Source organism: Aureobasidium namibiae (assembly GCF_000721765.1).
Source record: "Aureobasidium namibiae CBS 147.97 unplaced genomic scaffold scaffold_11, whole genome shotgun sequence".
In the NCBI taxonomy this organism is placed as follows: Eukaryota; Fungi; Ascomycota; class Dothideomycetes; order Dothideales; family Saccotheciaceae; genus Aureobasidium; species Aureobasidium namibiae.
This window is the reverse complement of record NW_013581198.1, coordinates 667,623-692,612: the sequence shown is the minus strand read 5'-3', so window position 1 is coordinate 692,612 and position 24,990 is coordinate 667,623. Positions and strand designations below refer to the sequence as shown.

General features: G+C 51.7%; 9 protein-coding genes across 9 annotated transcripts; 2 read left to right on the top strand and 7 right to left on the bottom strand.

Moving 5' to 3' along the window:
- Positions 1–2,106: 2,106 nt before the first annotated feature.
- Positions 2,107–3,513, top strand: M436DRAFT_49877 (uncharacterized protein; the record flags this gene model as incomplete). The annotated part of the gene is made up of 2 exons (XM_013570822.1): positions 2,107–2,384; positions 2,529–3,513. 2 exons carry the CDS (start codon positions 2,107–2,109, stop codon positions 3,511–3,513), a joined length of 1,263 nt encoding a protein of 420 aa, XP_013426276.1.
- A 372-nt stretch (positions 3,514–3,885) lies between these two features.
- M436DRAFT_49894 (uncharacterized protein) lies at positions 3,886–5,334 on the bottom strand (the record flags this gene model as incomplete). Its single annotated transcript, XM_013570829.1, has 1 exon — positions 3,886–5,334. A coding segment is annotated over one exon (1,449 nt), but the record flags the coding sequence as incomplete, so codon positions are not given.
- A 981-nt stretch (positions 5,335–6,315) lies between these two features.
- Positions 6,316–8,194, bottom strand: M436DRAFT_49069 (MFS multidrug transporter; the record flags this gene model as incomplete). Its single annotated transcript, XM_013570660.1, has 2 exons — positions 6,316–7,444; positions 7,500–8,194. 2 exons carry the CDS (start codon positions 8,192–8,194, stop codon positions 6,316–6,318), a joined length of 1,824 nt encoding a protein of 607 aa, XP_013426114.1.
- A 1,394-nt stretch (positions 8,195–9,588) lies between these two features.
- On the bottom strand, positions 9,589–10,651 carry M436DRAFT_49114 (CIA30-domain-containing protein; the record flags this gene model as incomplete). The annotated part of the gene is made up of 6 exons (XM_013570675.1): positions 9,589–9,678; positions 9,731–9,887; positions 9,942–10,196; positions 10,262–10,428; positions 10,492–10,552; positions 10,611–10,651. 6 exons carry the CDS (start codon positions 10,649–10,651, stop codon positions 9,589–9,591), a joined length of 771 nt encoding a protein of 256 aa, XP_013426129.1.
- A 590-nt stretch (positions 10,652–11,241) lies between these two features.
- On the bottom strand, positions 11,242–12,192 carry M436DRAFT_49202 (uncharacterized protein; the record flags this gene model as incomplete). The annotated part of the gene is made up of 3 exons (XM_013570694.1): positions 11,242–11,367; positions 11,421–11,953; positions 12,009–12,192. 3 exons carry the CDS (start codon positions 12,190–12,192, stop codon positions 11,242–11,244), a joined length of 843 nt encoding a protein of 280 aa, XP_013426148.1.
- Positions 12,193–15,702: 3,510 nt separating this feature from the next.
- M436DRAFT_49867 (uncharacterized protein) lies at positions 15,703–16,754 on the bottom strand (the record flags this gene model as incomplete). The annotated part of the gene is made up of 2 exons (XM_013570820.1): positions 15,703–16,502; positions 16,610–16,754. 2 exons carry the CDS (start codon positions 16,752–16,754, stop codon positions 15,703–15,705), a joined length of 945 nt encoding a protein of 314 aa, XP_013426274.1.
- A 933-nt stretch (positions 16,755–17,687) lies between these two features.
- M436DRAFT_73877 (uncharacterized protein) lies at positions 17,688–18,563 on the top strand (the record flags this gene model as incomplete). Its single annotated transcript, XM_013570982.1, has 1 exon — positions 17,688–18,563. One exon carries the CDS (start codon positions 17,688–17,690, stop codon positions 18,561–18,563), a length of 876 nt encoding a protein of 291 aa, XP_013426436.1.
- Positions 18,564–19,794: 1,231 nt separating this feature from the next.
- M436DRAFT_49666 (DEAD-domain-containing protein) lies at positions 19,795–21,216 on the bottom strand (the record flags this gene model as incomplete). The annotated part of the gene is made up of 1 exon (XM_013570785.1): positions 19,795–21,216. One exon carries the CDS (start codon positions 21,214–21,216, stop codon positions 19,795–19,797), a length of 1,422 nt encoding a protein of 473 aa, XP_013426239.1.
- A 1,347-nt stretch (positions 21,217–22,563) lies between these two features.
- On the bottom strand, positions 22,564–24,951 carry M436DRAFT_49429 (karyogamy protein; the record flags this gene model as incomplete). Its single annotated transcript, XM_013570738.1, has 1 exon — positions 22,564–24,951. One exon carries the CDS (start codon positions 24,949–24,951, stop codon positions 22,564–22,566), a length of 2,388 nt encoding a protein of 795 aa, XP_013426192.1.
- Between the last annotated feature and the right edge of the window lie 39 nt (positions 24,952–24,990).

The window sequence follows — 24,990 nt, the reverse complement described above, 5'->3', positions numbered from 1 at the left end:
TGGCCAGCCATGTTTAGGGGCCATCGACCTAACTCCGGCACACTTTTCAGACACTGGCTCGTAGTAAACTTGCAACGCTAAGACACCGTTACGGCGAGAATTTGATACGGACATCTCTAAGCGAACCTCTACAAAAGAACAGCAAAGACGTCTCCTGCGTCTAGCCTTCAAACTTCGCTGCTGTGGGTCTAAACCAGCACCTACCCAACCCAAGCATTGTGTAGAACCGATCTGTTCAGATGCCGCATAGAGCAGAGCGAAACAGTGGTCGTGGTTGGTGGTTCAGACACGCCGATTTATCATTGGAATTGCCGAAATCGAGCACCTCCTGTTCTAGAGCCGCCAGATCGCGACATCTGAAAACGGATTGCTCTGGTGGATCGCTGCGTAGATGGATGACAACGTGGAGACTGTTGGGCTCTAGTATCTCGAGCGACATGGTGTACAAATCAATGGAAGTGTGTAAAGGAGACAATCGTGCTGATCAGTTCAGGATGCAAAGTAAAGACTCCTTACCTCGTTGGAAGCAGTGGCTTTACACCCTATGCAGGTCTGCACGCGTCTTGGATCCTACTTGCGAGATTATCACAACAGCGCCTAAGCCTGTTGTTGGTGTTGAATCTTTTTCAGCCTATCGATATCCGATAAGCGCCCACCTCATATAGATAAATCGACAATTGGATGAGAAGTCTTCGCTCCTGCGCCCAAGCCGCCATGCATTACATGGTCGGGATTCTGTCGCCGAGTGGTGCTGATCATTCTCATACTCTCCCACCATCGCTGTGACAAGGCAACCGCAGACTTGCAGCATCACACGGGTAGCGCGTGTCGCCACGAAAGTTTCGAAACAGCAGGCAGCAAGGCTTATATGAGGCAGCTCATGTGCACGGAACGAGGTACGTGGACTCAGAATCAACCACGAAGGTACGGAGCATCGGGGGGCCCGTCTTTTGCAAGCAGATCACGCGCCAACAATTCCTCTTAGGTGTTTGCGCGTTTCTTCCAAGCTTGCATGGCCAGTGACCCTCGACGAGACGGGAAGGATGATAAGCGGTGGAAGAGCGTTCGCTGCCGCTAGGTGATCATCAGGTCAAGACCTATAAATTCCCATGAGTGCTAGCAAGCATCACAATGTTCAATACGAAACCTTTCTCATGAAGACCCTTAAAACACGACAAGATGATTGATGAAATCGAATAGCATAGTGCGAGTGATCATCATACATGAAGATCCACAAGAAACAATTGAATAAGGGTTGTATGTGAGAAGTTCACAGCAGCTGTCGAAAATAATTTCTCAATCGCACGATGTCTGGATATCTACCCCACACAACTGGCAAAAAGACAACGCGTTCAGAGGACACACCATCAAGATGAATTGAGGGACCTCGTCAATGAACCAAAAGAGTTCTGTAGAGGCTCCTCACAGATGTGACAAGCAGCAAAACGATATGCTCTCCATCAGGGAATCGAACCCTGGTCTCCCGCGCTTGACGAGAAACTACTCTTGACAAGCGGAAATCATGACCACTAGACCAATGAAGATAAGCTAGCTGAGCTGCTATTGGTTGATGGAGTGAAATTTGACATTGGAAACTACTTACGGTAAGAATGAGAAGTCCAGCAGTGACGCATATGTCTCTAATGTATCATCCAGGACGCCTCGAGGTCGTGCTCAATGTGAAGGCCTACATTGTAGAGACGAGTTCTGCTTGTCAGTTGTTTGTTCGAGTATAACAGGAGCCATGACGAAAGAGAGGGTCGTAAAAATTGGCGTCATCGCATGGCTGGAAAACACGATGATGACACGTTCGTTCGCGAGATCTGATCTCAAACCTAATCTCGCAATCACAGTGCCCGATCGGGAAATGTATCGATATTCTTGTGCAGATTCAGGAACCATGACGCCCTTGATATGTTGCTTTCAGAAATGATATCAGTCAAGCGCGTAGGGTACCGCGTAAAGTGGTTTTTCTGTTAAAGGTCGCGTCCCTCATGTAAGTGTTCGTTGTTGATACGAAAATTCTGTATACCATTGATCCTACACTTCGTCTCATATCACTCAACTTGCCCATTTCGATTTGATTCATATCATTTTCTATACATCATGTCATCCTCAGCAGGCCGTAGGACAAAGCCTGCTCACGTTCTCGACTTCTTCCACGATAAGAATGATGATTCTGCTTTAACGGTTTTCGCCAATGGAGTACGTTTTCACGCCTTTGTCGATTTCAAGAGGATCAAGGGTGCTGCAGAGGGGAACGACAAGGCTGTAGAAGAGTACTCAAAGCTTATCAAGATGGTCAGGGGTCGTTCACAAAAAGACCAGCCGCAAAGATCGGAAGATACGAAGGCAGACCATGGAGACGAAGCAACATACTGCGTGTGTCGTGGATCTGACCGGGGTTTCATGATCGGTTGCGACAGCTGCGACGAGTGGTTCCATGGCGGATGTGTTGGCATTTCCCAAGAAGAGGGGACTTCGATGGATGGGTACACTTGTTCGGGCTGCCAGGACAATGTCAGAAGTCCCACTGCCGGATCTCATGACAGTGGTGTTGTACTAGAAGACAATGACAAAGCAGAGAACGATTCAGAGGAGAAACTTCAGGCCTGGATACTCTCCCACCTGGAAGCCGAGATCGACAAATTCGCTCCATCAAGGAGTGAGATGCAAACAGCCAACGTATATGATTGGTACCACCCCTCGACACACTTTTACGCTTTACAGTACACGGACGGCGACATTGTACCAAGAGAACTGGAGGCGACACCTGCACTTCGATTCAAGATGGACAATCTCCTGCCAAATGTCACTCTACCAAAAAACATCCTGAATCTAAACATACCCTCGATCCAAGCATCAGAGTTGGAAATAGTCGAAACCTCTGGCCCACTACCCACCCTTGTCCGGCACAACGACAACCTTTACTTCCTCAAGGTTGTTGATCCAACTCAGCCCGCGCCAACAAAACGCGAGATCAAGATCATGAAGCACATCGAGAAGCTGAACCTACACAAGGAGATGCGAGTGCCCCAAGTCAAAGGTCTGGTATCCTTCTCAAATTCCAGAACCGATATCATGGGATTCCTACAAACACATATCGAAGGAGCCGAGCCACTTACTCATCTTCTCGATTCTGATGTCCCTCAGTCCAAACGCGATGGCTGGGCTACTGAATCCGAGAAGATGGTGAAGCTTCTACACAAACACGATCTTGTGTGGGGCGATGCCAAAGCTGACAACTTCATGGTGGATAAAGACGACAAGCTTTGGATCATCGACTTTGGAGGCAGCTACACAGAAGGATGGATAGATCCCGAGTTGAATGAGACCGTCGAAGGCGATGACATGGGCACGAAGAAGATCGTGAACGCATTACATGATCCAGATGCGAACACGTTTGATCTTGACGACACCACGGCGGCTGAGGAGAATGGTCTCAAACGCAGGCATTCTGAAGAAGAAGATCAAGAAGAAGTCTATACTGACAAGAAAGCAAGGGTGGAGTAAAGGTGTAGAAGTGGTAGAGCTTGCATATTGTGTTCTTGTTTAGCGTGTGTTGAAGTAAGGGTATCGGACTAGCGATAGTATAAGTTATAATTTGAGCTCAAGTTTTCTGCAAAACGTACAGTCCCGAATGGAATCAAGCAACGGTCATACGTCAGAAAACGCCAGGACAAAGGTCTGTACGAATGTATACAATGTATTGGGTATCTATAACTCCGTCTATGCAGTCTATGGTTCCGTCTATAATGCGTCTAATGCTGTATGAAGTACAAATAATCTAATGTCTAATATATCGTGAATGAGTAGAGTTTGTGAGATGAAGAAGGTGGCGTGACGAAAGAAAGATGCAAAAAATGTGGCGGTTGCGTGACCTTTTTAGTTGTCCAGCAACGTCCAGGTCATGGCGCCAGTATCAGTGACGGCAGTGACTGCAAGTGGAGAGCTGGCACCATTATCGCCAGACTTGAAAGTGAAATCGAGAATCTTGCCAGATATTGACCCAAGACTAGTAGGAAGGCGTTTAATCTGGTACTTGAGTCCCTGCTCGGCCTCGAGCTTTTGCAAAAGAGGGTGTTGCGGCTTGAGTGTCTCCATGAGCTTCTCGGCCGATGGCAAGCGGTAGAGGAAGACGCGGTTCGATGAGGGAGTTGTAGAAGTGGAGGACGATTTGTTTTCAGACATGGCCAACAATGAGTTGTTGGGTGACAGAGCAAAACGGGGGTGGTTGATGTGAGCAGAAGGCAGGTCGTGCCACAAGTGCTGGATGTGCTCGGAGAGATGGACAGGAAGATCTTGGAGAATGGTAACAGCACGCTCGGCGGTAAGAACGTGGCCGTGGATTTTGCTGAAAGGAACATAGGCTAAACAGTATGAGCCAGATTGGACGTTGGTCGCATGCTTCTGAGCAGCAATGAGCCAGCCATCGGCAAAGGGACGCAAGAGCTGAAGGCCAGCCAAACGTTGTGAGATGGCAGGAGCACCGTCAACAGGGTCTGAGGAGGGCAAGGAGAGCTTGCTAGCATCAAGGAAGGCGTGCTTCAGACCACCCTTCTCTTGCCAGTGCTCTAGGCCAGGCTTGGATTCCTGAGGCGAGCCAAGGTAGACAACGACGCCTTTGTTGCTCAGCTGGACTCGCAGCAAGCTGTCGTTGTGTTCGAAGTCGAGAGCAGCAATGTAGTGGCCAGTGGCCGAGGTGATGTACGAGGCAACGGGCCATGAGTCGGCGGGTGCGTCCAGGTCGTAGATCTGGACGGTGCGTTCCAGGGCGATGGCCAGCATGCGTCCGTCGGAAGAGAGAGCAAGCTCATACATGGACGTCGGGGAGCACTTGAACCACGGGCCTCCACCCATTGCCGTGCGAAGGTCGTTGATGGGACGTGTGGAGATGACGGTGGGCTCGGATGTGGTCGTGTCGTAGTGTGTGATTGTACGGTCGTGGAGAGAGACTGCTCGCCTGCCGTCCCTGGAGAGAGCAAGCTTGGTCTTGTCGAGTCTTGCTGAGAGGCCGTCGTCGTCGGCTGGTGCTGAAGCCTTGACGCGCATGCCCAGCATCAACGCTCTTGCCGCCTCGTCGTATACCGACTCTCTTCGTTTCGAGTCTGCCTTCTTGGCCCACGTTGTCGGTTCGATGGGCAATTGTCCTAGTTGGTTGGCGAGCGTCACGGCATCCCTGGATGCATACTTCCAGTACCGGCAGACATTGCGCGATGCGTAGAATGACCAAGGGTCCAGGTACGAGAAGATCTGCTGTTGCAGCTCCAGCGGAAGTGTGAGGGCCATGATTGTGTGTTTTCTCTTTCTCAATATCGTCACTCTAGCTAGAGAATCAAGAATGGGGAAGAGGCAGGGGCTTTATTCGTATCAAATCTGCGACGAATCCCTGACGGGCCAGTTTACGAGTCACCTCATCACCTCATCTTGCTCCGAAACTCTCCCTTTGGGGCAATATTTTTCTGTTGACCCGTCGTCATGAAAAATCCAATCCCTCGCAACGTCATTCAGGGTCTTTGGCTCTGCCCGTGTTTTGGCTTTGCTTCCTCAACTGCTTCTTTGCGCCCGGCCAACAAAGAACATTGATGGCCTGACACTCTTCTCCACCTTCTCACCCACGCTGTTTCGACCACTCCGAGTTCATTGCTTCCAACATCGTCTGTCGTCAATCCCCAGATGGACCCTTCGTTTTGTGCCCAAAAGTGTTGAGGGATATCTTGTTACACCGGACCTCTTAGCGCGGCATCTGTCCGATTACCACGAAGTTAAATCCCGAAACGCTATCATACATCTGATGCCGATGCCTTCCGCTCATGCTGTACTGACGAGTCATGACCTACTCTTGTAGGCATTCTTACTCACCTTGCGCTTTAGTTGAGTATTTTGAACCGACTGCCGAACCGCTCGGGACACTTCTGCTCTCATCGACAACCCAAGCTTTTCGACATCTCATCCATCGTCTAGCGCATGGCAAGACGTTATACTGCCTCGATCGAAAGCAAACTTCCTTATTCAGAGAAGCACCTGCTCTCAGATACATCGATTTATGCAAAATCTCACACACAAGCCTTGTTGTGTTGCACGGAGCCTAGTCTAGACAATTGAGAATAGCGATGAAATGTCAGTAAAGCATTAAGTACTAGAAGAGTCTAAAGTGGTATCGTTATAAAACCCGTTCCTACACCGTCAATGATGCTCTAAGAGACATCCAACTTTTGGTATCCCAGAACGCCGCGCTAATGAGAAAACAGTCTCCGTATCTAATGGTTTAGAAAGAAGAAGTGGCTAGGATGGTCGCAAACATATGAGGCCTGCTCAAGCACCGCGACGGAGGCTCGAAGCTCGAGACCTGGGCTTGGTGAATGACTCCCGTGTGTTGACGCGGTCGATGTCGTAAGGTGAGTGCTCATATGTGGAGGTGCGAGATAGTCTGGCACCACCAAGTCCCTGACTGTCGTTTCCGGTCTTGATCTCCTCGAACTTGGGAGTCTCGCCGTCACCATGCGATTCATCCTCATACGAATAGTCAAAGGCTTCTTGTTCTTCCTTCTCCTCGTCCTCTTTGCTCTCGCCTCCTGCCATCTGTTTCTGCATGTTACGCATGAAGTCCATGGACTGCTTTGCGTACTTGCAACGTTCGCGAATCTGAGGTCCAAATTTGTAGAAAAGGAATGGCATAGGAACACAGACCAGGGCGAGGAAAGCAGGGATGGTGGAAGCCCAGTGAATGCCAAGATTGTCATACATCTGTCCGGTGAAGAGAGGGAAAGCCGCACCGAAGAGCGAACGTAGGACAGAGTTTGCTGCAAGTACAGATGCAGCAAAGATAGTGTACGAGTCAATCAAGAAGTTCATGATAGCAAGGAAGACCAATACCATGCCGAAGCCAAATGGTACGCCAGCAGCAATCGAAGCTATCCAGTGAATCGAGGGCGAATTGGTCCAAGCGAACCAGAAGAGTCCAATGGGCAAGCAGATGCCGCCCAAGATACAGGGAGGCAGGCGAGCCTCAGGGGGAGCAAAGCCTCCATGTTCTCCAGAGATCTTGACGTAACGCTTGTTGTCCCAGATCGAATATCCCACGGCCATAAGCATGCCTACAGCGACTCCCAAGAAGGCCAGACCGCCAATTCCTTGGCTCCAACCTCTGCCTTGCTGGTAGACAATGGGGAATGCTGCGAAAAGCATGTAAAGAGTTCCGTAAATGATAGCCATGTAGATCGACAGAAGCAACACGATGGGCTCGCGGAAAAGCAGGATCCAGGGACGCAGAAGAGAGGTCTTGAAAACCTTGCCAAAAGTTGTGGGACCTTGATCAACGTCGCCCTTGCTGCGGTAGACCTTGCCAGTCATCTTGGACATCTTTGCAGCACGCTTGCGAAGGAGCACGGGAGGGTAGGTCTCCGGGATGAGAAGCGAGCCGACGATCCAGAGCACACCAGTACTGGAGAAAACGAATTAGTCAATGAACAAACCACACCGAGAAGAAAAACACTTACAAGATGGCCATAACACCCTCGACCCATCGCCAACCAATAGTCTCGCCGACAAAGCCTCCAACGATAGGTCCAAGAACGGGTCCCATGAAAGGGGCAGCAGCAAACAGGGTCATAGCCAGACCTCTCTCGTTGGCCGAGAACATGTCGGCAATCACACCTCCGGCGTTAGTGAGAGGAGAAGATCCAATAGCACCAGCGAAGAATCGAAGAATAATGAGAGTAGCCATAGAGTTAGAACCAGCAGCTCCAGCGTTGAAAGCAGTCAGACCGCCATAGGTGGTGACAAAGAGCACTTGACGACCGAAGATCTCGGAGAGTGGCGCCCAGAGAAGGGGACCAATGGCAAAACCGAGAACGAAGAGAGAAACACCAAGGATACCCACTTCCTTCGAAGCACCGAACTCGACTAGAATCTGTCTGATGCCACCAGAGTAAGCTGACGAGACAAAAGCTACCGCTAGAGTCGCAATTGCGACGAGCATCGTGAGGCCCCATTTCTTGAGCTCGGAGAAGAGCATAGGGTTGCGGGGGTCGTTCGTAATCCAGTTGACCACGTACGGGTCCTCATCAGTTCCTGAGCCTGGGTAGTTCCAGTTCATGACCTCATCAGTGATAAGACCTTGGTCCCATACCAAGCGCCAGTGGGGAATTGAAGAAGGTCCCTTGCCAGCCTCGACATCCTTAGACCTCTCCATGCTGTCGTGTGTGTGGTGGGAGAGCTCAAAAGGTGGAGTTTGTTTATCTGGGGTAGACCAGGAATCCAAGTAGCAGAAGCTAGGGTCCAGATGCTAGCGTATGAGTCGTGGTAAGACTTCGAGAAATTCTAGCGCTTCGAAGGTAGCACAGAAGGGGGATTCTCTTTAATATGAAGAGAAAAAGGACTCTCAAGTGTTGCGATGACAACATGGCAAACGCTTGCCTGGTAATAGAGTTCGTTATCCCATGCGGGGCGCCAATTCGGAGGACCGAGGTTCCGATGGCTTCGTATGATCGAATTGTGCCGTTGCCAATGGCCCTCTGGACAGTCTGATTGGATCATCGTCGTGAGAAGTGCTTTTGTGCAAAGCTTTTCGCTTGTTTGGCGTGCGGCAGGCGTGCCCAGAACGCCTCATCAGGGAGATGCTGCCGAGGTATCCGAACGCATCTGCTCTTGACAAGCACTTCTCAAACGTTGTTAGCGAGTGATCAGCTACTTCTCATAATACTTCCGTATCCAGATTATAAATCAGAGGAGCCTGTGTGATCATGAATACCTGAATGGCTGCGTCAGTCGAATACAATCGGCCCACGCAAGGTACAGTAGGTCTACTCTGCCTGATCGACAAACAGATTCGTTCTACGTGTCTTCTAAGCTCTAATGAGGCCCAAGATATCCTACTTTTGCGCCCCCCTGTAATCTTAAACAAAAAGAGGTTCTGCTTAGCGACTTGCGATTCGTGTGACTTCTGCTCTCTCAACAACAGTTACAGATTTGCTTTGTAATTGACTCGCGGCCTTCGCCTATCTGATCGGGCCTTTGGCCGCCGGTCGATGCGAGCCGGTCCTCCACGGGTGTCGACCGCCGCTCCGCTTGAGGCGATTGGTTGCCGAGAGAGATCTTGTGCTGAGGGAGTTGTGCAACCTCTGGTCGGTTTCACGTTCGCTCATGCTTCTTATCACCACGAGCGACTGGAGCAATCTCGCCAAAAGATTGCAAAGGCGACCGGTGTGCCTTGTATCTTGTTCTACTTTCGGCGATGCCGAATCGCGAAGTTGCAGCATGTCGGTTCGGTGGAGCAACACAATGGCCACGCACGCCTGGCGACTCCTCGAGCGATTCAAAGACGGATATGCACGACCCCAAAACGGCAGCATTCCGAGAGGTTGTTATACACTCCACGTGGCGCCTTCGCTTGTGTTCGAACCACGAGCTTGGTAGAATGGATATAGCTTTACATCTTGCACTACACTCGACTGTTTCTACAGAATCAAGGTGGTCCTGTACGAGCAGACCACGCGCATATAGCTGTGCGACTTTATACTGGTCAGGACCATTCACCACTCAGTGCGACCCTTCAGTGCTTCGTGTCCGAGACCATCGGATTTGAAATCAGGCTGCTGGCGAAGTGTTGCGATGTAGGTAGTATAGGGCAGTCGCGAGCAAAGCGAGTCCGCAGATGCGCCACGACGATAATGCAAGCTGCCAGGGTTAATTTCCACCAGACAGGCTTGTGTTGTTCGAGTCGACTCACATTGAACGATTGGGTATACCGGCTCCATCGACTAGTGCTGTTTGTTGCAGATGCTGCGTCACCTCGTTCGAGTCTGCCGGGTTCGACCGGTGAGCTCGCAACTGCAGTGATAGAGCGTAAGGTCAGGGAAAATGGTCCCTCCTGATCGCCAAAGAAGCTGCAACGCAATATGAACGAAAATCAAACAACACGAAAGCTGCACGGGACTTACCTTCGCATCATGATGCTCATCCTCTTGATTGTTTCGAGATTGATAGGGTCCGCATGCTCCTTCTCCTTACCGCGATAGGTCGGCTTCAGACCAGACCATGGAACGAATACAAGGCCACCTTTCTCGAGACTGCTTTCCCCGGAACAAGGCTTGAAGTCGTACTCCCACGAGATGGTGGCTTGTTCACGTCCGTTGTCTGGATTGCGGGGAAGTAGCTCATCCTTGAGGATGAAGGTGTATCTTTTGTCTGCGAGTCTCTAGGTATGAGCCTGGTATCCTGCACCAGAAGACCAGTGGCATGATGCGGGGGATTAGGAAACTTGCCGTCGGCTTCTGCAATGTCGAGCACGATTCCTGCATAATCAGACAAATCCCAGCCTCTATCCTCGCCCGTGGTCCGCTGGCTTGCAAATCCTGCGCCACCTAGTGTTTTGATGTCGAGATTGCCATGGAATCGCCCTGTGCTGCTGTGGCATTCGAGAAAAGACTGCGCATCACAGTTTTAGCATGTCTGGAAGCTCAGAAGCGCAGATGCGGCTAGTCATCCTACTTGTGATTTCCCACCGCGTACACGATCGTCGCTTGCAGTCCAGTCTGCGGCGTTCCAAGACCTGTAGGGCGTAAACTTTTCAGCATCGTGCAGACTCAGAGACACGCAACATCACCAACCGACTACCTCCGAACAAGATTTGGTCCTTCTCTTTGTTCATTGCCATATTTATAGTTGAGTGCTTTGTGGGAAGTCGGTGTTCTGGTGTCGGGTGCGCTGCGCGCAAGTGGTGGTTGGTTGCTTGCGCCTTGACCACCACTTTAGCTTTGGGCGTTGTCTGCTGAGCCTGTGGTAGCTCGATGTACGTACCTGGCTCCCTGGAGTTCGGGGTCCTTTCTGGTGACACCGAACCGGTCACGCATCCAACGCATGCTCCCGCTAGTCGGGCTGAAGGTCAAGGACCAAGTCAAAGTGGGGAAAAGTGCAGCCTCAGCAGCTTGCCATGCTCGATTCGGTATGCCCGTTGCGAGGTGTCTAGTTGCAACATGAAATGTACATTTAAGATCGGTAGCCAATGGTTTTGACTCTTTCTCGTAAAGATTAAGTAGAACGAGGTGGGTTGTTGTGAAAGAATGCACCACAAATCCGTTTGCCCAACTCCTCCGACCCTGGCCCTAGCGAATGACAGTGTGGTATTGCCCTTGTAATCCTCAGTGTTTTGCGCCATCGCGTGGTACCCGTAAATCCCCGTCCGTCATGCCATCTTGACCCTGTTCTTGTTTCGTTGTATCGTTATCGGCGTATATGCTTTCATCTGTTGCCTCCCCGGAGGGGCGGCGTCAGAGGAAGTGAGAGGGGTGTTCGTGGAAAAGTCATGTAATCATAGGGGGGTGAGCTGGTTATCGAAGGTTCGAAGCTATCTGACAATGCTGGAGTCTGGCTAGAGACATCAGTATAAGCACTTGAGAGACGGCAGGAGGAATACTTACGTGAACAGCGGGTGTCTGGTAAGCGAATTGGCTGGCCACGTCCACGCCAGCCATGGAAGCGTAACTCAAGCTGAAGGGGTTCATATCATCCTCTTCATACACCTCTGGCTTGATGATGGCCGGCATACTTGTCTGGTATGTCATTGTCGAGGGAGGCACCATGCATGAAGAAGAGACGGGAATAGGATATGTCATGTAACTCGACATCGAAGGAGCGAATTGACCTTGCTCGATAGATGGATAGGCTTGGTAGTTGAATGGTGGAGGAGATGTGGAGAGCTGACGAGTATGTTGGTACGAGAACATTCTCTTATCGTCCGGCGCCTGCGAATAGGAATATTCGTAACCATTGGATGTATAGGCACGGCCGCCGATGTCGTTGCTTTCTTGGACGTGAGAGATGTGCGAAGACCCCTTGAAAGCAGGCAGGTTGGATAGATCTAGATCCACGTATTTGACTTCAGGCGAGGGGGAAGCTGAGCTGGAAGCTGCACGGCGTTCCAGATCCTCGAGACGCTTCTTCAGCTTCTTTCCTTTGTATCTTGTTAGGTTGTGTCTGATACGAACACACCGACTGGGTATACGTACTGTAATTTCTCTGGGCAATGCGATTCTGAATTCTCCTCCGCTCAGCGAGATCCGTGATCTTTGTCCAATCCTCGTCTGGGTTCGCGCTGGCACTGAAAGCACTGCTGGTGGGATGCGATGAGGCATGGTGCTTGTGTGAGGAAGGTGGGGAGCATGAGCATGAATAGCCCGAGCGTCTGTTCATGGTGTCTGTGTATAGAGTATGGATTGGTTGGAGCGCAGTGGTGAGGAGGATGAAATATTGAGGGCTGGGAGGATGGGTTTTGTATACTCGGGTCAGGTTCGAGGATCTGCATGCTTCAGCCTTGAGGGAAGTGGCTCTGATATAGCAGGCCTGTTGTGGTTACAGCTCTCTGCCTGGATACAGCTCAGAGGATGAGCACCCTGGACTGTTTAGCGCAAGTGCCATGTGAAAGCTGCAGTGGCATTCCACGGGCGCTCCGCAAATGGAACAGAAGGAGCCATGCAGGCGGGTCGACAGTGACACCGAGCCAAGTCGCCAACTCCGCCATTATTAGCACCAACCAGCGGTTCCTCCCACACAAAAGCGTAGGGCTGAAGGGACGAGAGTACGGTGAAGGTTACCACAGGTCGGGATCTCCTCTAGACCCCTTTGTACCCAAAGCTTGCGTCAACAGTAGACGATGGACAGAGCGTACCACGTAGCATCATGCGGAAAAGCCAGATTTTACACCTGAAAGCCCAGAGTCTGTTATGGCCGTCTTGAGCAATGTCTACGTTGCTCCGAACGGTAGCCCCGATTCGAGGCGATGCGACGTTTCCCTGCGCATCTTGCGCCTACGGACGATGCTGCTGCAAGGATTGAGTACAAGGCTCACCGCTGGCACCCTCGAGGCCGGATTAGAAATAAATTGGCAGGAGGAGGGGAAGGATGGGAAAGGATCCGGAACGAGGAAGGAGGCTGGCTGGCTTGTGGGGCGTGGTTGGCCGCATGCTCGGAGCTTGAGCTTTGTGAGACCAATCGATCTGTCCCTCACCAACGCCATAGACCACTTACCCAATCCGGCGTGGATCGTTTGCGAACCGATCCTTGTCCTCCCCCCGTCGCGTGCGAGCATACCTGCCGGCTACCAATCTCTTGATCGCGCTGCGAACCGAAATCGCGGGTACGAAGCAGCGTCTGGCAGGAACGAGCAGACCAATGACTGTCTGGGTATCCTCGTGTGTGGTCTCGCGTGTCCTGCATCCATACCAACATCGTCCCCCTGTCCATAGGGCTGACGCTACTCTATTGCTCACTTGGACCAAATGACGGTTACAGGCAACGATGAGGTTTGACCTGCACGTCAGAGGATGTAATTGTGAACTGCATTGATAGGGCTGATAGCAGTAGATCCTTGCAGTATCGCATCATTGCAAGCTACGCTTTCTACAGCACAGATTCGCAGTTGTTGCCGTTTTCTGCTCGGAGTGATCACGCCGATCGTTGAAATACAAACGTCGACTGACGCTTGCACCAAATCGCCATTTGCTCGAAAATACCGAATCTTCTTGATGTCCTCGAATATAGAACAAGTAAGGACGGCATCTGCCACGAGTGCATCCAGAATTAGCAAGACAAAGAATGCGGATAATGGCAAGTCTCAAACGCACAAAGAGCGCACAAGTTCACCAGCGACCACATGCGTGTGATTGACAGCAGCAAAAGTCGCTAATCCCGATTGATAAATCCAAAACGTGACCGGTCAGTCTTTGTTACCCAGCTAAAGCTCTCGACTCTGGACACCCCATGCTCTCTTCGCCTGGTATATTGGGTTCGTCGGGCACGAGTACTAAACGTGTCCAGCATCGACACCGCCCAGCTGGATACAGAGCAGTATAATCCCCTACAGTTGGGCGTTTCGACTGGGTATGGCCCTGTCATGCTTGCATAGCACGAAGGGGTACGCCGCGATCGTGATGGTCTTCTCGGAATTTGCCACGAGCTTCGAAGCACAAGCCTACTTGTCCAGGTTGGTTGTTGGGTTTGACCTCGTTGGTAGGTATCCTCTATTTCCAAAGTTTGCGGATGGGAGTTGCCGATAGACACAGAAAGATGTGCGGGTAAGACCTTTCGCATGAGATTCTGACAAGCACTGCAGCACTGTGCTTCCATTCCAGAAGCCGAGAGACCTCACATGACCAACCAACGCAGTACTGAACCGGTCAAGTGCCGGTAAAAACTCCATGTGGTGGAGAGTGATTATCCTTGACAGCTACAGAAATTTGAGCAGGGGTCAAAAGGACTGCTGCGTGAGGCTCTGTATGACAGTTTCCGTAGGACCCCGAGGCCATTCACTGATAAACACAGTACGGCCTCATCAAATCCTCCAATCAGCCTGTAGGACATGTAGGCACGTTGGTTGATTCGACGCTTCCTCCTCGTCTGCTCGGACTTGTGGCCCTACACCGCCTCGCATGATACAGAGCCAGACTTTCACTTTACAAAAGACACAAATTCCTCCAGATAAAAGTTTTAATTAAGAAAGAGAGAGCCAGTGGAATGCCCTCCAATGGACACTGCCCTGTTCCTCAATAGCATTGTATCTATATATGTGCTACTCAGACAAGATGAAGTTATAGGCTCAATGCATCTTGTACGATTTGCAGACACATCGGCATTAAACAAGTTGCCAGGGCTGGTCAACATATAAATGCTGGACGACTCCACCCACTCATCAACACCCCACCTACTCCAGCTCCTCAGTCCAAGACAAACACTGGTTCTGTCACTGTTCGATACATTGGACATGATCGCCATGAAGATATCGATTGTTACAATCTGCGGATTTGTAAGGCAACTCAGGTGACGTCAGGCAATAATGACCACTACTTTTGGAGATAGAGGTTCAAAGTCCGATACTATATCACAAGATAGCCAGCGGTCAGTAGATAACGGCAAGGTCTGATCGGCAGTGGCTGCTAGTCGACCGTCCGACAGCGATGAATTGCAAATGCAAACGCGACAAGAACTACGCGCGGATGGCAGTGTCCCATGAGTCCGTGCCAAACTGTAGGGGCGAGGTGTCCTTGTTCTTGAGTTCTGGTTGGTCGAACCAATTGATGGATCTCACCGCAATGGGGTCTAAATGGGGTGATGACAGGTGATGCGGGACATGGTCTGGAGCGAGTTAAAGGCACGTGAGTTTGGATCTATTAGAAGATCGAGGGGAATGCAAACAGGGCAGAGAGGTGATCAGTGACCTGGTGGCTAATCCTGCTCCGTCGAGGCATATATAGATAGATGCTTATGCCCGTTCAAAGTAGATTTGAATCCTTTCCTGACCAAGCAGGGGCGTTGGTCTACCATGCTTACGCCTTCCCTGGTCTACAGTTGAATAGCAGAGAGTTGCCGTCATTTGCATTCACTTCTATGTGATATTCTTTTTACCCTGGAGCATATTTGCGTTGGACCCAGCGCGCCACAACGACCAACTTTCGTATCCGGCCATTCGCAATGCTAGAAACCATTCAACGCAAAACTTCTAGCGCGCATCTGAGCACCGGTCACTGCCAACCACCCCTGCCTGGCTGACGATACATGGATGTCATCGAGACTTGGACATGCTTGACCACAGCCTTTGTACAGGAGGCTGATGCATCATCTCCCACGGACGGCGCTTTCCGGTGCCACTCAGTTCACGGGCACGAACGGCAAGCACTTGATTCGTGGATATGCTACTCCAAATACAACTCAAGGTGGCTGAGTTGGACTTTCCAAGCTGAGATCGACTGTCAGCTTCATGAGCGGACAGTCTCCACACTTGACTAGACTCTCGAGTTCGCGAATCTGGGCCTGCAGAGAGCGATGCTCGTCAAGCAGACGCTCGTTCTCAGTCCTTGCCCGCCGGATTTGTTTCGTGGCCGCTGCGATGACGGCGGCTTTGGTGAGTCGTTTGAGCTCATCGGCTCCTAGACGAGAAGCTGACCCGCCCTGTTGTTCTTCTTTCGAGTGAATGGTGGCGACGATGCTCTCCCGCAAGACATCAACTTGTGCGTTGATGTTTTCGCGATATCGTCGCTCTACGATATTATGGCGCACTTTGGCAGAGTCTGTTGTACGGACTCGAGCCACGGCCGCAGCATCAGAGGTCTGAGATGCGTCCTCGGGACTATCGGCGGTGGAGCTCTGCCGTGTTTCGATGGGCACAACTGGGGACGATGTTGAAAGGGTGGTCAAGCTCTTTTGTTGGTCATCATTGTGTTGAGAGAGAGCTTGTGGGGGTTCGAAGTCCAGGAACGAAGCGTTACGCTTTTGGCCTTGGGTCGGTATGCTGAGATCGGCCATCTGCGTTAGGGGTTTATGTTGATCTAGGTAAGACTGGGAGACGGAGAAGGCGACGTCACAGTTTCCATCAGAATGAACAGAGGAATTCGTGGATGGCGCATAACGCAGATCCTGGTCCTGGGCTGGGGACGTGAAGTTGTTGGTTTCTAGAGGAGACAAGGAGTCTGACTGATTCGACGTAGCGAACTGCTGGGAGGTCGGTGTCCCTGCAACACTGTATGAGTATCTTGGGGTACTTGGAGACGACAGCAGAAGGTCCATGACAGGAGTGTGATGATATCGGGAAACGCTAGAGCGAGGGGCGTATACTAACATGAGGAATCAGGCGACATATGAGGGAAAGCATAGGGACTCATGAAGCTGTCCGAGCCCACATCGTATGCAAAATTGAAGCCATTCGGGTCGGCGAAGGTGGCGTATGGATGGGAGCCGTATGGCTCCGAGTTTCGCCAGGGCATGGTTGTGTCGGGGTCTGGTGATTGATCTGGTGATGGGAGGAGGGGCAGAACGGGTGACGGAGGGGAGCGAAACAAAGAGAGGACCAGGCACGTCCCTCAGGCACGACACAGCGAAGCACGAATCGAGATGCAGCACGGCAGAGAGAAAAGGGGATACAAGTAACCAAGCCGGAAGTTTGCAGCAGCGCAGAATAGTTGTAGGTAGTTATCTAGGTCCAGACGAGTGGGGGTGCCAGTTTTGAAAGCATCGAGCGAGCGCAGTCGAATCCGCAACGCAGCAGGATTTGCGCAATGCCCACGAGTCGAGTACCGGTAGAGACAACGACGATTGCACGCCAGTCGGTCTTTTCTCGTAAGGCTGGATGGCTCTTTCGCCTGAGCCCTAGTGACTTTGTTTTTCTGTCGCAATTTTTGCTGTTGTCGCGTATTGAGGCAGAGAGCCAGTGCCGTGTGATTGGCCGATGGGGGTATATTCGGAACCGGAGGCTCTCGAGTCGCGACAGAACGCCTTAGCGTGAGTACAAGGGTACAAACGAGGGATCAGTGGCGTGATGTTTGACAGCTTGGTCCAGGCCATCACCTGATATTGGACCTTGCACGCTGCCCGTTCCTACAACAAGCTGTCGTAGCCTCCCATCACCACGGGTCTGCCCAGAATTCATCCCGAAACTGTTGACAGCAGCAATGCTCGAAGCACACGTATATACCACCCGAAGGCCTCTGGATGAGGTAGGTGAATTTCTCTTCCATCGTATCAACCGTACCGAGCCTTTTCTTTCGTACGCAAGCACTATCAATCCTGTTGGGACCTGATCGTTACGTGGGCATTCCCAGCTGTCGTGTTTGTGGTTCGCTCCAGTCCCAGTCAGTCGGTGCACGGATTCGAGTCAATTCTCTCATCTCTCTCGTCGCCCTTGGCCTTAGCGAAGGAACATGTGTGCACAGCATATCGAGCAGCAGGACGTTCAAGCTCTAGGCCGCAAGCGCTTCGACAGCGTCGCCATGGCTGCACGATCCGAGCAGCAGCACAACGAGTCTGACTTCACAACACCCAGCACATCGTGGCAGCAACAACCAACCGAAAAAGGTCTCAGCATCTGTGAGACGGGAAGACAACGAGCAGCACAGCAACCTGCTGGACTACCTTTTGACTGTTGGAATTCACCACTGTGCCCTCGCAACATGCCGCAGAACGGTTCGGCGCGGTCCGCCGGTCAAACTGTGTGCAACCCCGGCACAAGCCTGAGCAACAATACCGCAGCCAACTACACGGCGACAGACCTGACGACATCCTCTTTGCGCAATGATACCCCCACGACCGACATTATCATTCCTGCCGACTCGCCGCCGTTTGATGCCCGGCCTAGTCTGAAGCGTGCTCGCACCGACACCACTCTCGACACACTTGATGAGGCTGCCCCTGTCAAGCCTGCAACCAAAGAGAAGAGACTGCCGCACCATGTAATCGAGCGACGATATCGTGAAAACCTAAACACACAAATCGAACAGTTGCGAGCAGCAGTTCCATCGACAACATCGCCATGTCACAATCTCGACATGGAGGACATTGGCCCCACGTATGCCGCTAGTGCGTCGCAAAATGCTGCAAACAACAACAACGGCATCAGGCCTCTCAGCAAGGCTGGCGTGATTGCTCATGCGGCCGAGTACATGCGCCAGCTATCCACTCAGAACGATGAAGTGGAGAAGCGCAATGCAGAGTTACGCATGACAGTTGAGGCGCTGCGACGACTTGTCAATTGCGAGGGATGCGGGGTCGTTCAACAACTCCTCGATGCTGGATCCTGATTCATGATACAAAACTCTCTTTCAATTTTGTTTCTGTTGGGTCTTGTCGGTTATAAGAAACCCGACTTTTGAGCTGTTGATACCACGGCGTTTCATGAGCAAGCATGCGGCGTCACATCTACTGAGTATGTCTCGCGATTTTCGTATCTGAACACTTCACAAACCTCGATCTCCATTGCTCTTTTACAACACGAATTTCCCTGTTCTTCGCGGTCTTCGTGTGACATTCATAGCGATCTTCAGCTCTACAGCCGTGATCTAGCATGCTGGTGTCGGCCCTTCGTCTGCCATACACGGATCGCTGGGCCGACACCTCTTGCCATGCGCCTTAACATCAAAGGCCTCCGGCTTGCCAGTCTCCCGGGCTTATCACCCTTGCTGTCAGTGAAACGTGAATCAAAAGAAAAATTGTCGCTGTTAAACATTCCTTCGGCAACCAGACCCTATATTTGTAGCAGTTATGCAGTTCGTCTCTGTCACCGGTCGATCCCGGTCGATCCCAAAGTTCTCATGCCACGGCGCGGCTTGTCATTCGCGCTCAATCGCTCAGAACCAGCAAGCTATCAGTATCAGTGCCGGCAGCTCATACCGGTTCCGAGGCGTGAGGAGTGACCAATCTGGTACGCCCCAAGTGCTTGCATATATTCTTCCCGCCTATGGAATTTCCATCTCGACCTCATTTCAAGTGGATACTGATGTTTCAATTGTCTCAATCATTTGATCCCTGCGTCTTGTGTGCCGCCCTCGCTTGGTTCGGGGTTTGGATATTGAACTTCGGGGTTTGCAAGCATGCCCGACTTCCAATTTTGACCTGCCACATCTGATCGTCTTTGGTCCGAGCATTAAACCAGCAACAGGCAGGTCATCTGACGCGTCTTCGTATAGGTAGTCGTATAGGTAGATCGAAGATCTTGGACCACTCGTTGTGAAGAGTTTCATACCACTTCTCTCTTCTGTTTCGAAAAGTACAGGGTATCTAGCCGTCGAGCAAGGGTATCAAAATGCATAAGAGATGAGACCAGCTTTTGAATCGCAACAGTTGAAGCATACATCTGGAATTGGGCTGTTTGCATGAACAATAATGCAACTTCGTTATTCTAGACCTCCTTCTAATGCTTTTGGGGTATCATCTAATAAAAATCAAGCTCCATGTTCGCCCAGCGAAACCTATTCTGTGCTTGGATATCAAGTATCCTCCCTTACTTCTCGACCCATTGATGAGCGACCATCCTTATCTAGCAGCCGAAGCCTTAGGTCTACCGCCACCACCACGACCTCCGTTTGATTTTTGAGGGAGGTTAGCAACAATGTTCAAACCTCTTGCGCCCTTCAAGCCCATCTTGCCCACAGTCTTTCTCTCCAGACCGGGGATCTCGCCACAGCCCAGAGCCTCGGTAGCGAATCTGTTGGCTTCGGCAACGAGCTGGTCGTCACTCCATCTCATGGCTCTAGCATGAGCCTTGTAGAAGCCCAACCATGCCTGGTAAGTCTTTCCCTTGGCTTCATACTTGTTGACGATAGCCTCAACCTGGGGTGCCACGGATGTGAAGTCAGGATTGGCGTTCTCGAAGGTGATGGCCTTGAGAATGTGGCGAGGGAAGAAGGATTCGGGCTCAGTGACGATGAAGACGGATCTGCCTTCTTTGCCTGCACGAGCTGTACGGCCGAGACGATGTATGTAAGACTCTTTGTCTGCGGGAAGACCGACCTGGAAGACGTTTGAGACGCCGGGAAAGTCGAGGCCGCGGGCAACAACGTCAGTGGCGACAAGGATGGCACTGCTGGCTTCACGGAAGTCGTTTGTCACCTTGGTGCGACGCGACTGGCTGACTCTGGCGTGAAGGACGTTTGCACGAGGGAGGTTGGGAATGTTCGAAAGGACGTCGTGGTAGAAGTCGGCGAGAGCTGCTGTGGGTGCGAAGACGATGGCCTTGAACTCAGCGGGGCCAATAAGCTTGCACTCGGACTGGATAGAGGCCACCATAGCTGGAACAACTTGAGCCCACGATTCGACCGTCACAAGCAGTTGCGGCACGCGCTGATGAATCTGAGCCTCGCCTGCAGGAATGGTAGAAATGAACTTGTAGCCAGATGCCAGGACGAGATGAGCGAACTGTTGAACATGAGGCGCAATAGTGGCTGAGAAGAGCATTCCCTGGCGTTTTGATTGCTCCTTGTCGGGGAGACATCTGATAATCTTCTTGAGGTCCTCCATGAAACCCATGTCGAGCAGTCTGTCAGCCTCGTCCAGGACCAATGTGTCGAGGTTGCGGAAAGACTGTGTGATCTGCTGGTTTCCAAGGTGGTCATAGAGACGGCCAGGGGTAGCAATGAGAATGTCGCAGCCATTACCTCTGAGGATGTCGCGCTCCTCCTTGTCTTTGTTCGTACCACCAATTGCAACGCAGACCTTGAATTGAGGAAGGCGTTGGAGCAAGTTTGACGCTTCCTGTGCGATCTGCATGGCCAGTTCACGAGTGGGTGAGATAACCAGCAGAGAGATTCCTGATCCGCGCGGCTTGTTCTTGTTGATCAGAGTTTGGATGGCAGGTAGAAGGAATGCAACTGTTTTTCCAGTTCCAGTCTTTGCTTGAGCCAGGCAGTCGATACGCTTCTCGAGCAATTCAGAAAGGGTGGCCTCCTGGACGGGCATCATACGATCAAATTTGAGATCATCAGTGATCGTCTTTAGGAGGAGGGGGTCCAGCAAGTTCTTCAGGTCAGTGAATCTCATCGAGTCAGACGGGACTGGGATAGAGAGCGGTGCCACAGGGGCAAGAGGGGCAGCAGCAGCAGCAACAGCATTTCCTTGAGTGCGGGTTTGCTGATCTCTAGGTTCGTGGGTCTTAGGACGCTTGTTGGGGTTTCCTCTGGGCTTTTTGGAAGGGTTGGCACGGCGGCGCGAGTTCTGCAGTGCTGATGCGTCCATGACTGTGTCGATGAACAATTATCTGGGTTCGGGAGTTGTGGCTGGGTATGTTGTTCATCAGAGTTTTTTTCTCAGCGATGTTGTTGCTCGAAACCGGCAGAACACCGCGGCCTCTCCGGACGCCCCTCGCAAACACACTAGCTTGCAAGTTGGAATGAGCAAACAATCCTTAGCCATCCAATTTTTGGCCAGGTCAAGGGGAATCGGTCAAATAATGTGTGTGGTAAAGTCTTAGATGATACCTGGACTTGAGTGAAACGAAAAATAAGTCTAGGGGCTGTAGAGATGAACGTGGGTCTCGCACGGCACAATCCTGCCTCTACCAAAACACCTTGTTCCAATTTTTGTCTTGTCCACCACTCCACGTCCAATAAGCGATACTTTCATGGTGATTCGACGGCTATCTCTCCTACATCTACACCACATGGCCAATGCATACCAGTAATCCGTGGGAGATTCAGCTATACCAGCCTGTGCACACACACCCTTCCCACGAGGCTGTAGAGCGAAGTTCTAACCATAGCAATGCACGATTGTTTCCAAGATAGAGACGCATCCAAGGACATCTGACGTGATGTCGCCTCTCGATGGAAACTCTTCATTTCTACAAAGTATTGCGCATTTCTATAGCTATACGCATTCACCCTTTTGCACATGATGGAGGACTGCTGGCACAAATCAAGAGATGATGGAAAAAATTTCTAGCATAGCCAAGATCACATGATCTTGGCTATCTCACTTACCATTTTGAGCTAGATCATCTCTAAAAGTCTGCGAGAGGCACGCAGAAGCATTCTTGCACTCAAGAAGGCCACCTAGATTCATCATCTTCTGAGCTCCGTCGATTCAGATTGTTGTGATTCGACTGCGTGTCTAGTCATAGCTTGATACGCTGGGTCTACAGATTGATGCTTTGTAGGCGGATGTAACAACGACCAAGAACAAAACGAAAACCAGTATGCCGACTCCTCACCATATCCATGTTGCGTGTATCGATGCTTCCGTCCGCAATAATACCTGTGAACGCCTGATCCTATCGTAATGTCATTACTAGACTTGTCCAGCACCCATTCACTCTCCCACTGCACCTGCAGAAGCGGCGGTGTCGAGTCTGCTCCCACTTCTGCCTTGCTTGGTCCTTGAGAAGCCAAACAAATTTCCACTGGTCTTTCTTTCGGCGCCGGCACTACCCAGAGCACTTGCAGCTCTAATCTGGCGACCAGGAGCTAGTCTGTCTGCATTCGCGTAATCCTCGTTCTCGTCGTGGTTGTCCAAAGTTGGTGAAAGATAGCTGGTTTTGCGAAGGGATGAAGGAGCCCGTAGTGGGTTCCCGCCTGGCAATAACGAGAATGAGGTCGATCGAGGCTTTGCGTTTGACGAAACGGATCGATATGCCAGCTGGCTGTTTGCTCGTGGGGTCAATGGCGAGCTTGAAGGTGTCGACACGAGGCGTCGTGAAGGCGTAGCTGGAGTGTAAGGCACTGGCGAGTTTGTACTGCGGCTGAACGAACTCGGAGTAGGAATCTTAGAGCCTGTCGAGTGCGGAGTCGTCGGCCGATGAGGAAGCGTCACTCTTCGGTTTGTGGAAGGCTCCGACGATGCAGGATGCAATGATTGGAGAGACGTGCTTCTTGTGTTGGTTGCGAGGTTCCATCGAGGCTTGTTCTCTGGAGCTTTGAACTGGCGAATGAGTGGATCCACTGGGGGTGGAGGCGTGTACGGCGTATGTGTAGCTCCACCCGAAGCCAGGTTACCTCGCGAGGTCTTGTGGTTCAAAGACGACTTGTAATCCTTGGGCTTTGACTGCGGTGTCCTGCGCGGAATAGCGCTAACGAAGCGGGTGAAGCGAGATTCACGTCGGGGGGTCATGTCAGGTCGACTTACAGACGAGGCCGACGAGCTCCTAGGCGTGTCCATGAAGCTGCTGGTCATTGAATGCTCGGACGAGACAATGGTGCTGACAGAGTCTCGTAGCTGCTGATTCCTGACATCGAGGTTCACTCCTAGCAGGCGTGAGTCCAGCTCTCGCATCTCTGCTTGGATGCTCGCCCATTTCCGCTTCATGTCCGACTGGAGGCCCAAGATCTCGCCGTTGACGGTCAATCGATCAAGCACGCCACGATCGATGATGGCAAGCACTCTCTCAATCGCGGTACCATAATGGTTCTTCTTGGCCTCGTAGCTCTCGACTTTCTTCGCTAGCGCAGCCGTATCCGTACGCTGCTCGTCATGATCGAGAGCTGTCGCGAGCTTTTGTACACTTCGTGAGACGGATTGGCACATCTTCAAGGCCTGCCTCCCAGCGTTGCGGAAGACTAGGAGCCAACGGTCCTCGCCGAGTTCACGCCGTAAGGCCTCGGCATCAGCTTCAAGCTTCTTCCATTGAGCCTCGAGAGAATCCCTCCTGCCCTCCAGATGCAGACAGGCGGTAGGGAAGACGCTGTTGCCTCTGCAATGGAAGACAGATAGTCGCATGGGTAGAAAGTCCAGGGATGCTCTCAGAGGCTGCATCCGAGCAAAGAGAGCGAGCAAATTATCTTCCATGTTTCCAATGGTAGGCGTTGTTTGCAAGGTAGAGGTGGGTGAGAAGGGGGCCGGTAGGCTCAAGCGAGGGTTGGGAGCGACTTTGCTGGTGCCAGCCTTTTCGTCGACGATGTGCTTCAATTCGTCGAGATCGACGTGCTGGGCGGCATCTGCTGAACTCGACGTGACGGACAGATGTCTTTGCTCTTCCATCTCGAAAACTAGGCCAGCCAGGTCGTCGAGTTCGTGGGCTATTCCAGTACCGACAGAGTTGGACAGCTCTTCCCACTCCATGGCAATCTCGACCTGCTCTTTTACGCCAGCCAACGAGTCTTTGATCTTTTGCCATTCTTTAATGACAAGATCCATGTCGTCCGAGTTGGCCTGGACCTGATCTCTGGGCAGTGTGGCAATATCGTGTCGCAAGTGCAGCTCTTCAACCGAGAGTATGTAGAGCTTGACAACCTTGTCGAAGCGGCCGATGGCACGGTCAACATGATCCAAGCCTTCTCTCCCTCCAGCAGCAGCCCACTCAACATCGTCTTCTGCGTCCAAGCCGTCGAGAACGGCGTGTGCATTCCGGATCCAGCGTCTGATCTGATCTGACGAGTCTTTCAAGGCGTTTGCAGCGCTGGCAGAAGTGGGCATGCATGATATACGTGCGGATAGCGAGGTTGCGTCGGGGAGTTGGATGGAGCTGAGCTGGGCGAGCTGGCTAGCGAAACTGACGCGTGACAATGAATAGATCGAGTATCTGCTCGAAATGGAGGCGGCGCGCGAGAGGTGCGAGGTGTAGTCGTTGTCGCTGTTGTAGTAGGCTTCCAGATCAGTGGCGCCGCTGAGCGAGTCGTAGTCTTCTGGTCTGTCGGACGAGTCGGGAGGAGTGAGAGTAGATTGAGAGCTGCGGTTGGGGCTGAACGAGTAGCGGTCGGGCATTATTGTGAACTTGTCCAAGTGGTGGTCGCTCACAAAGCT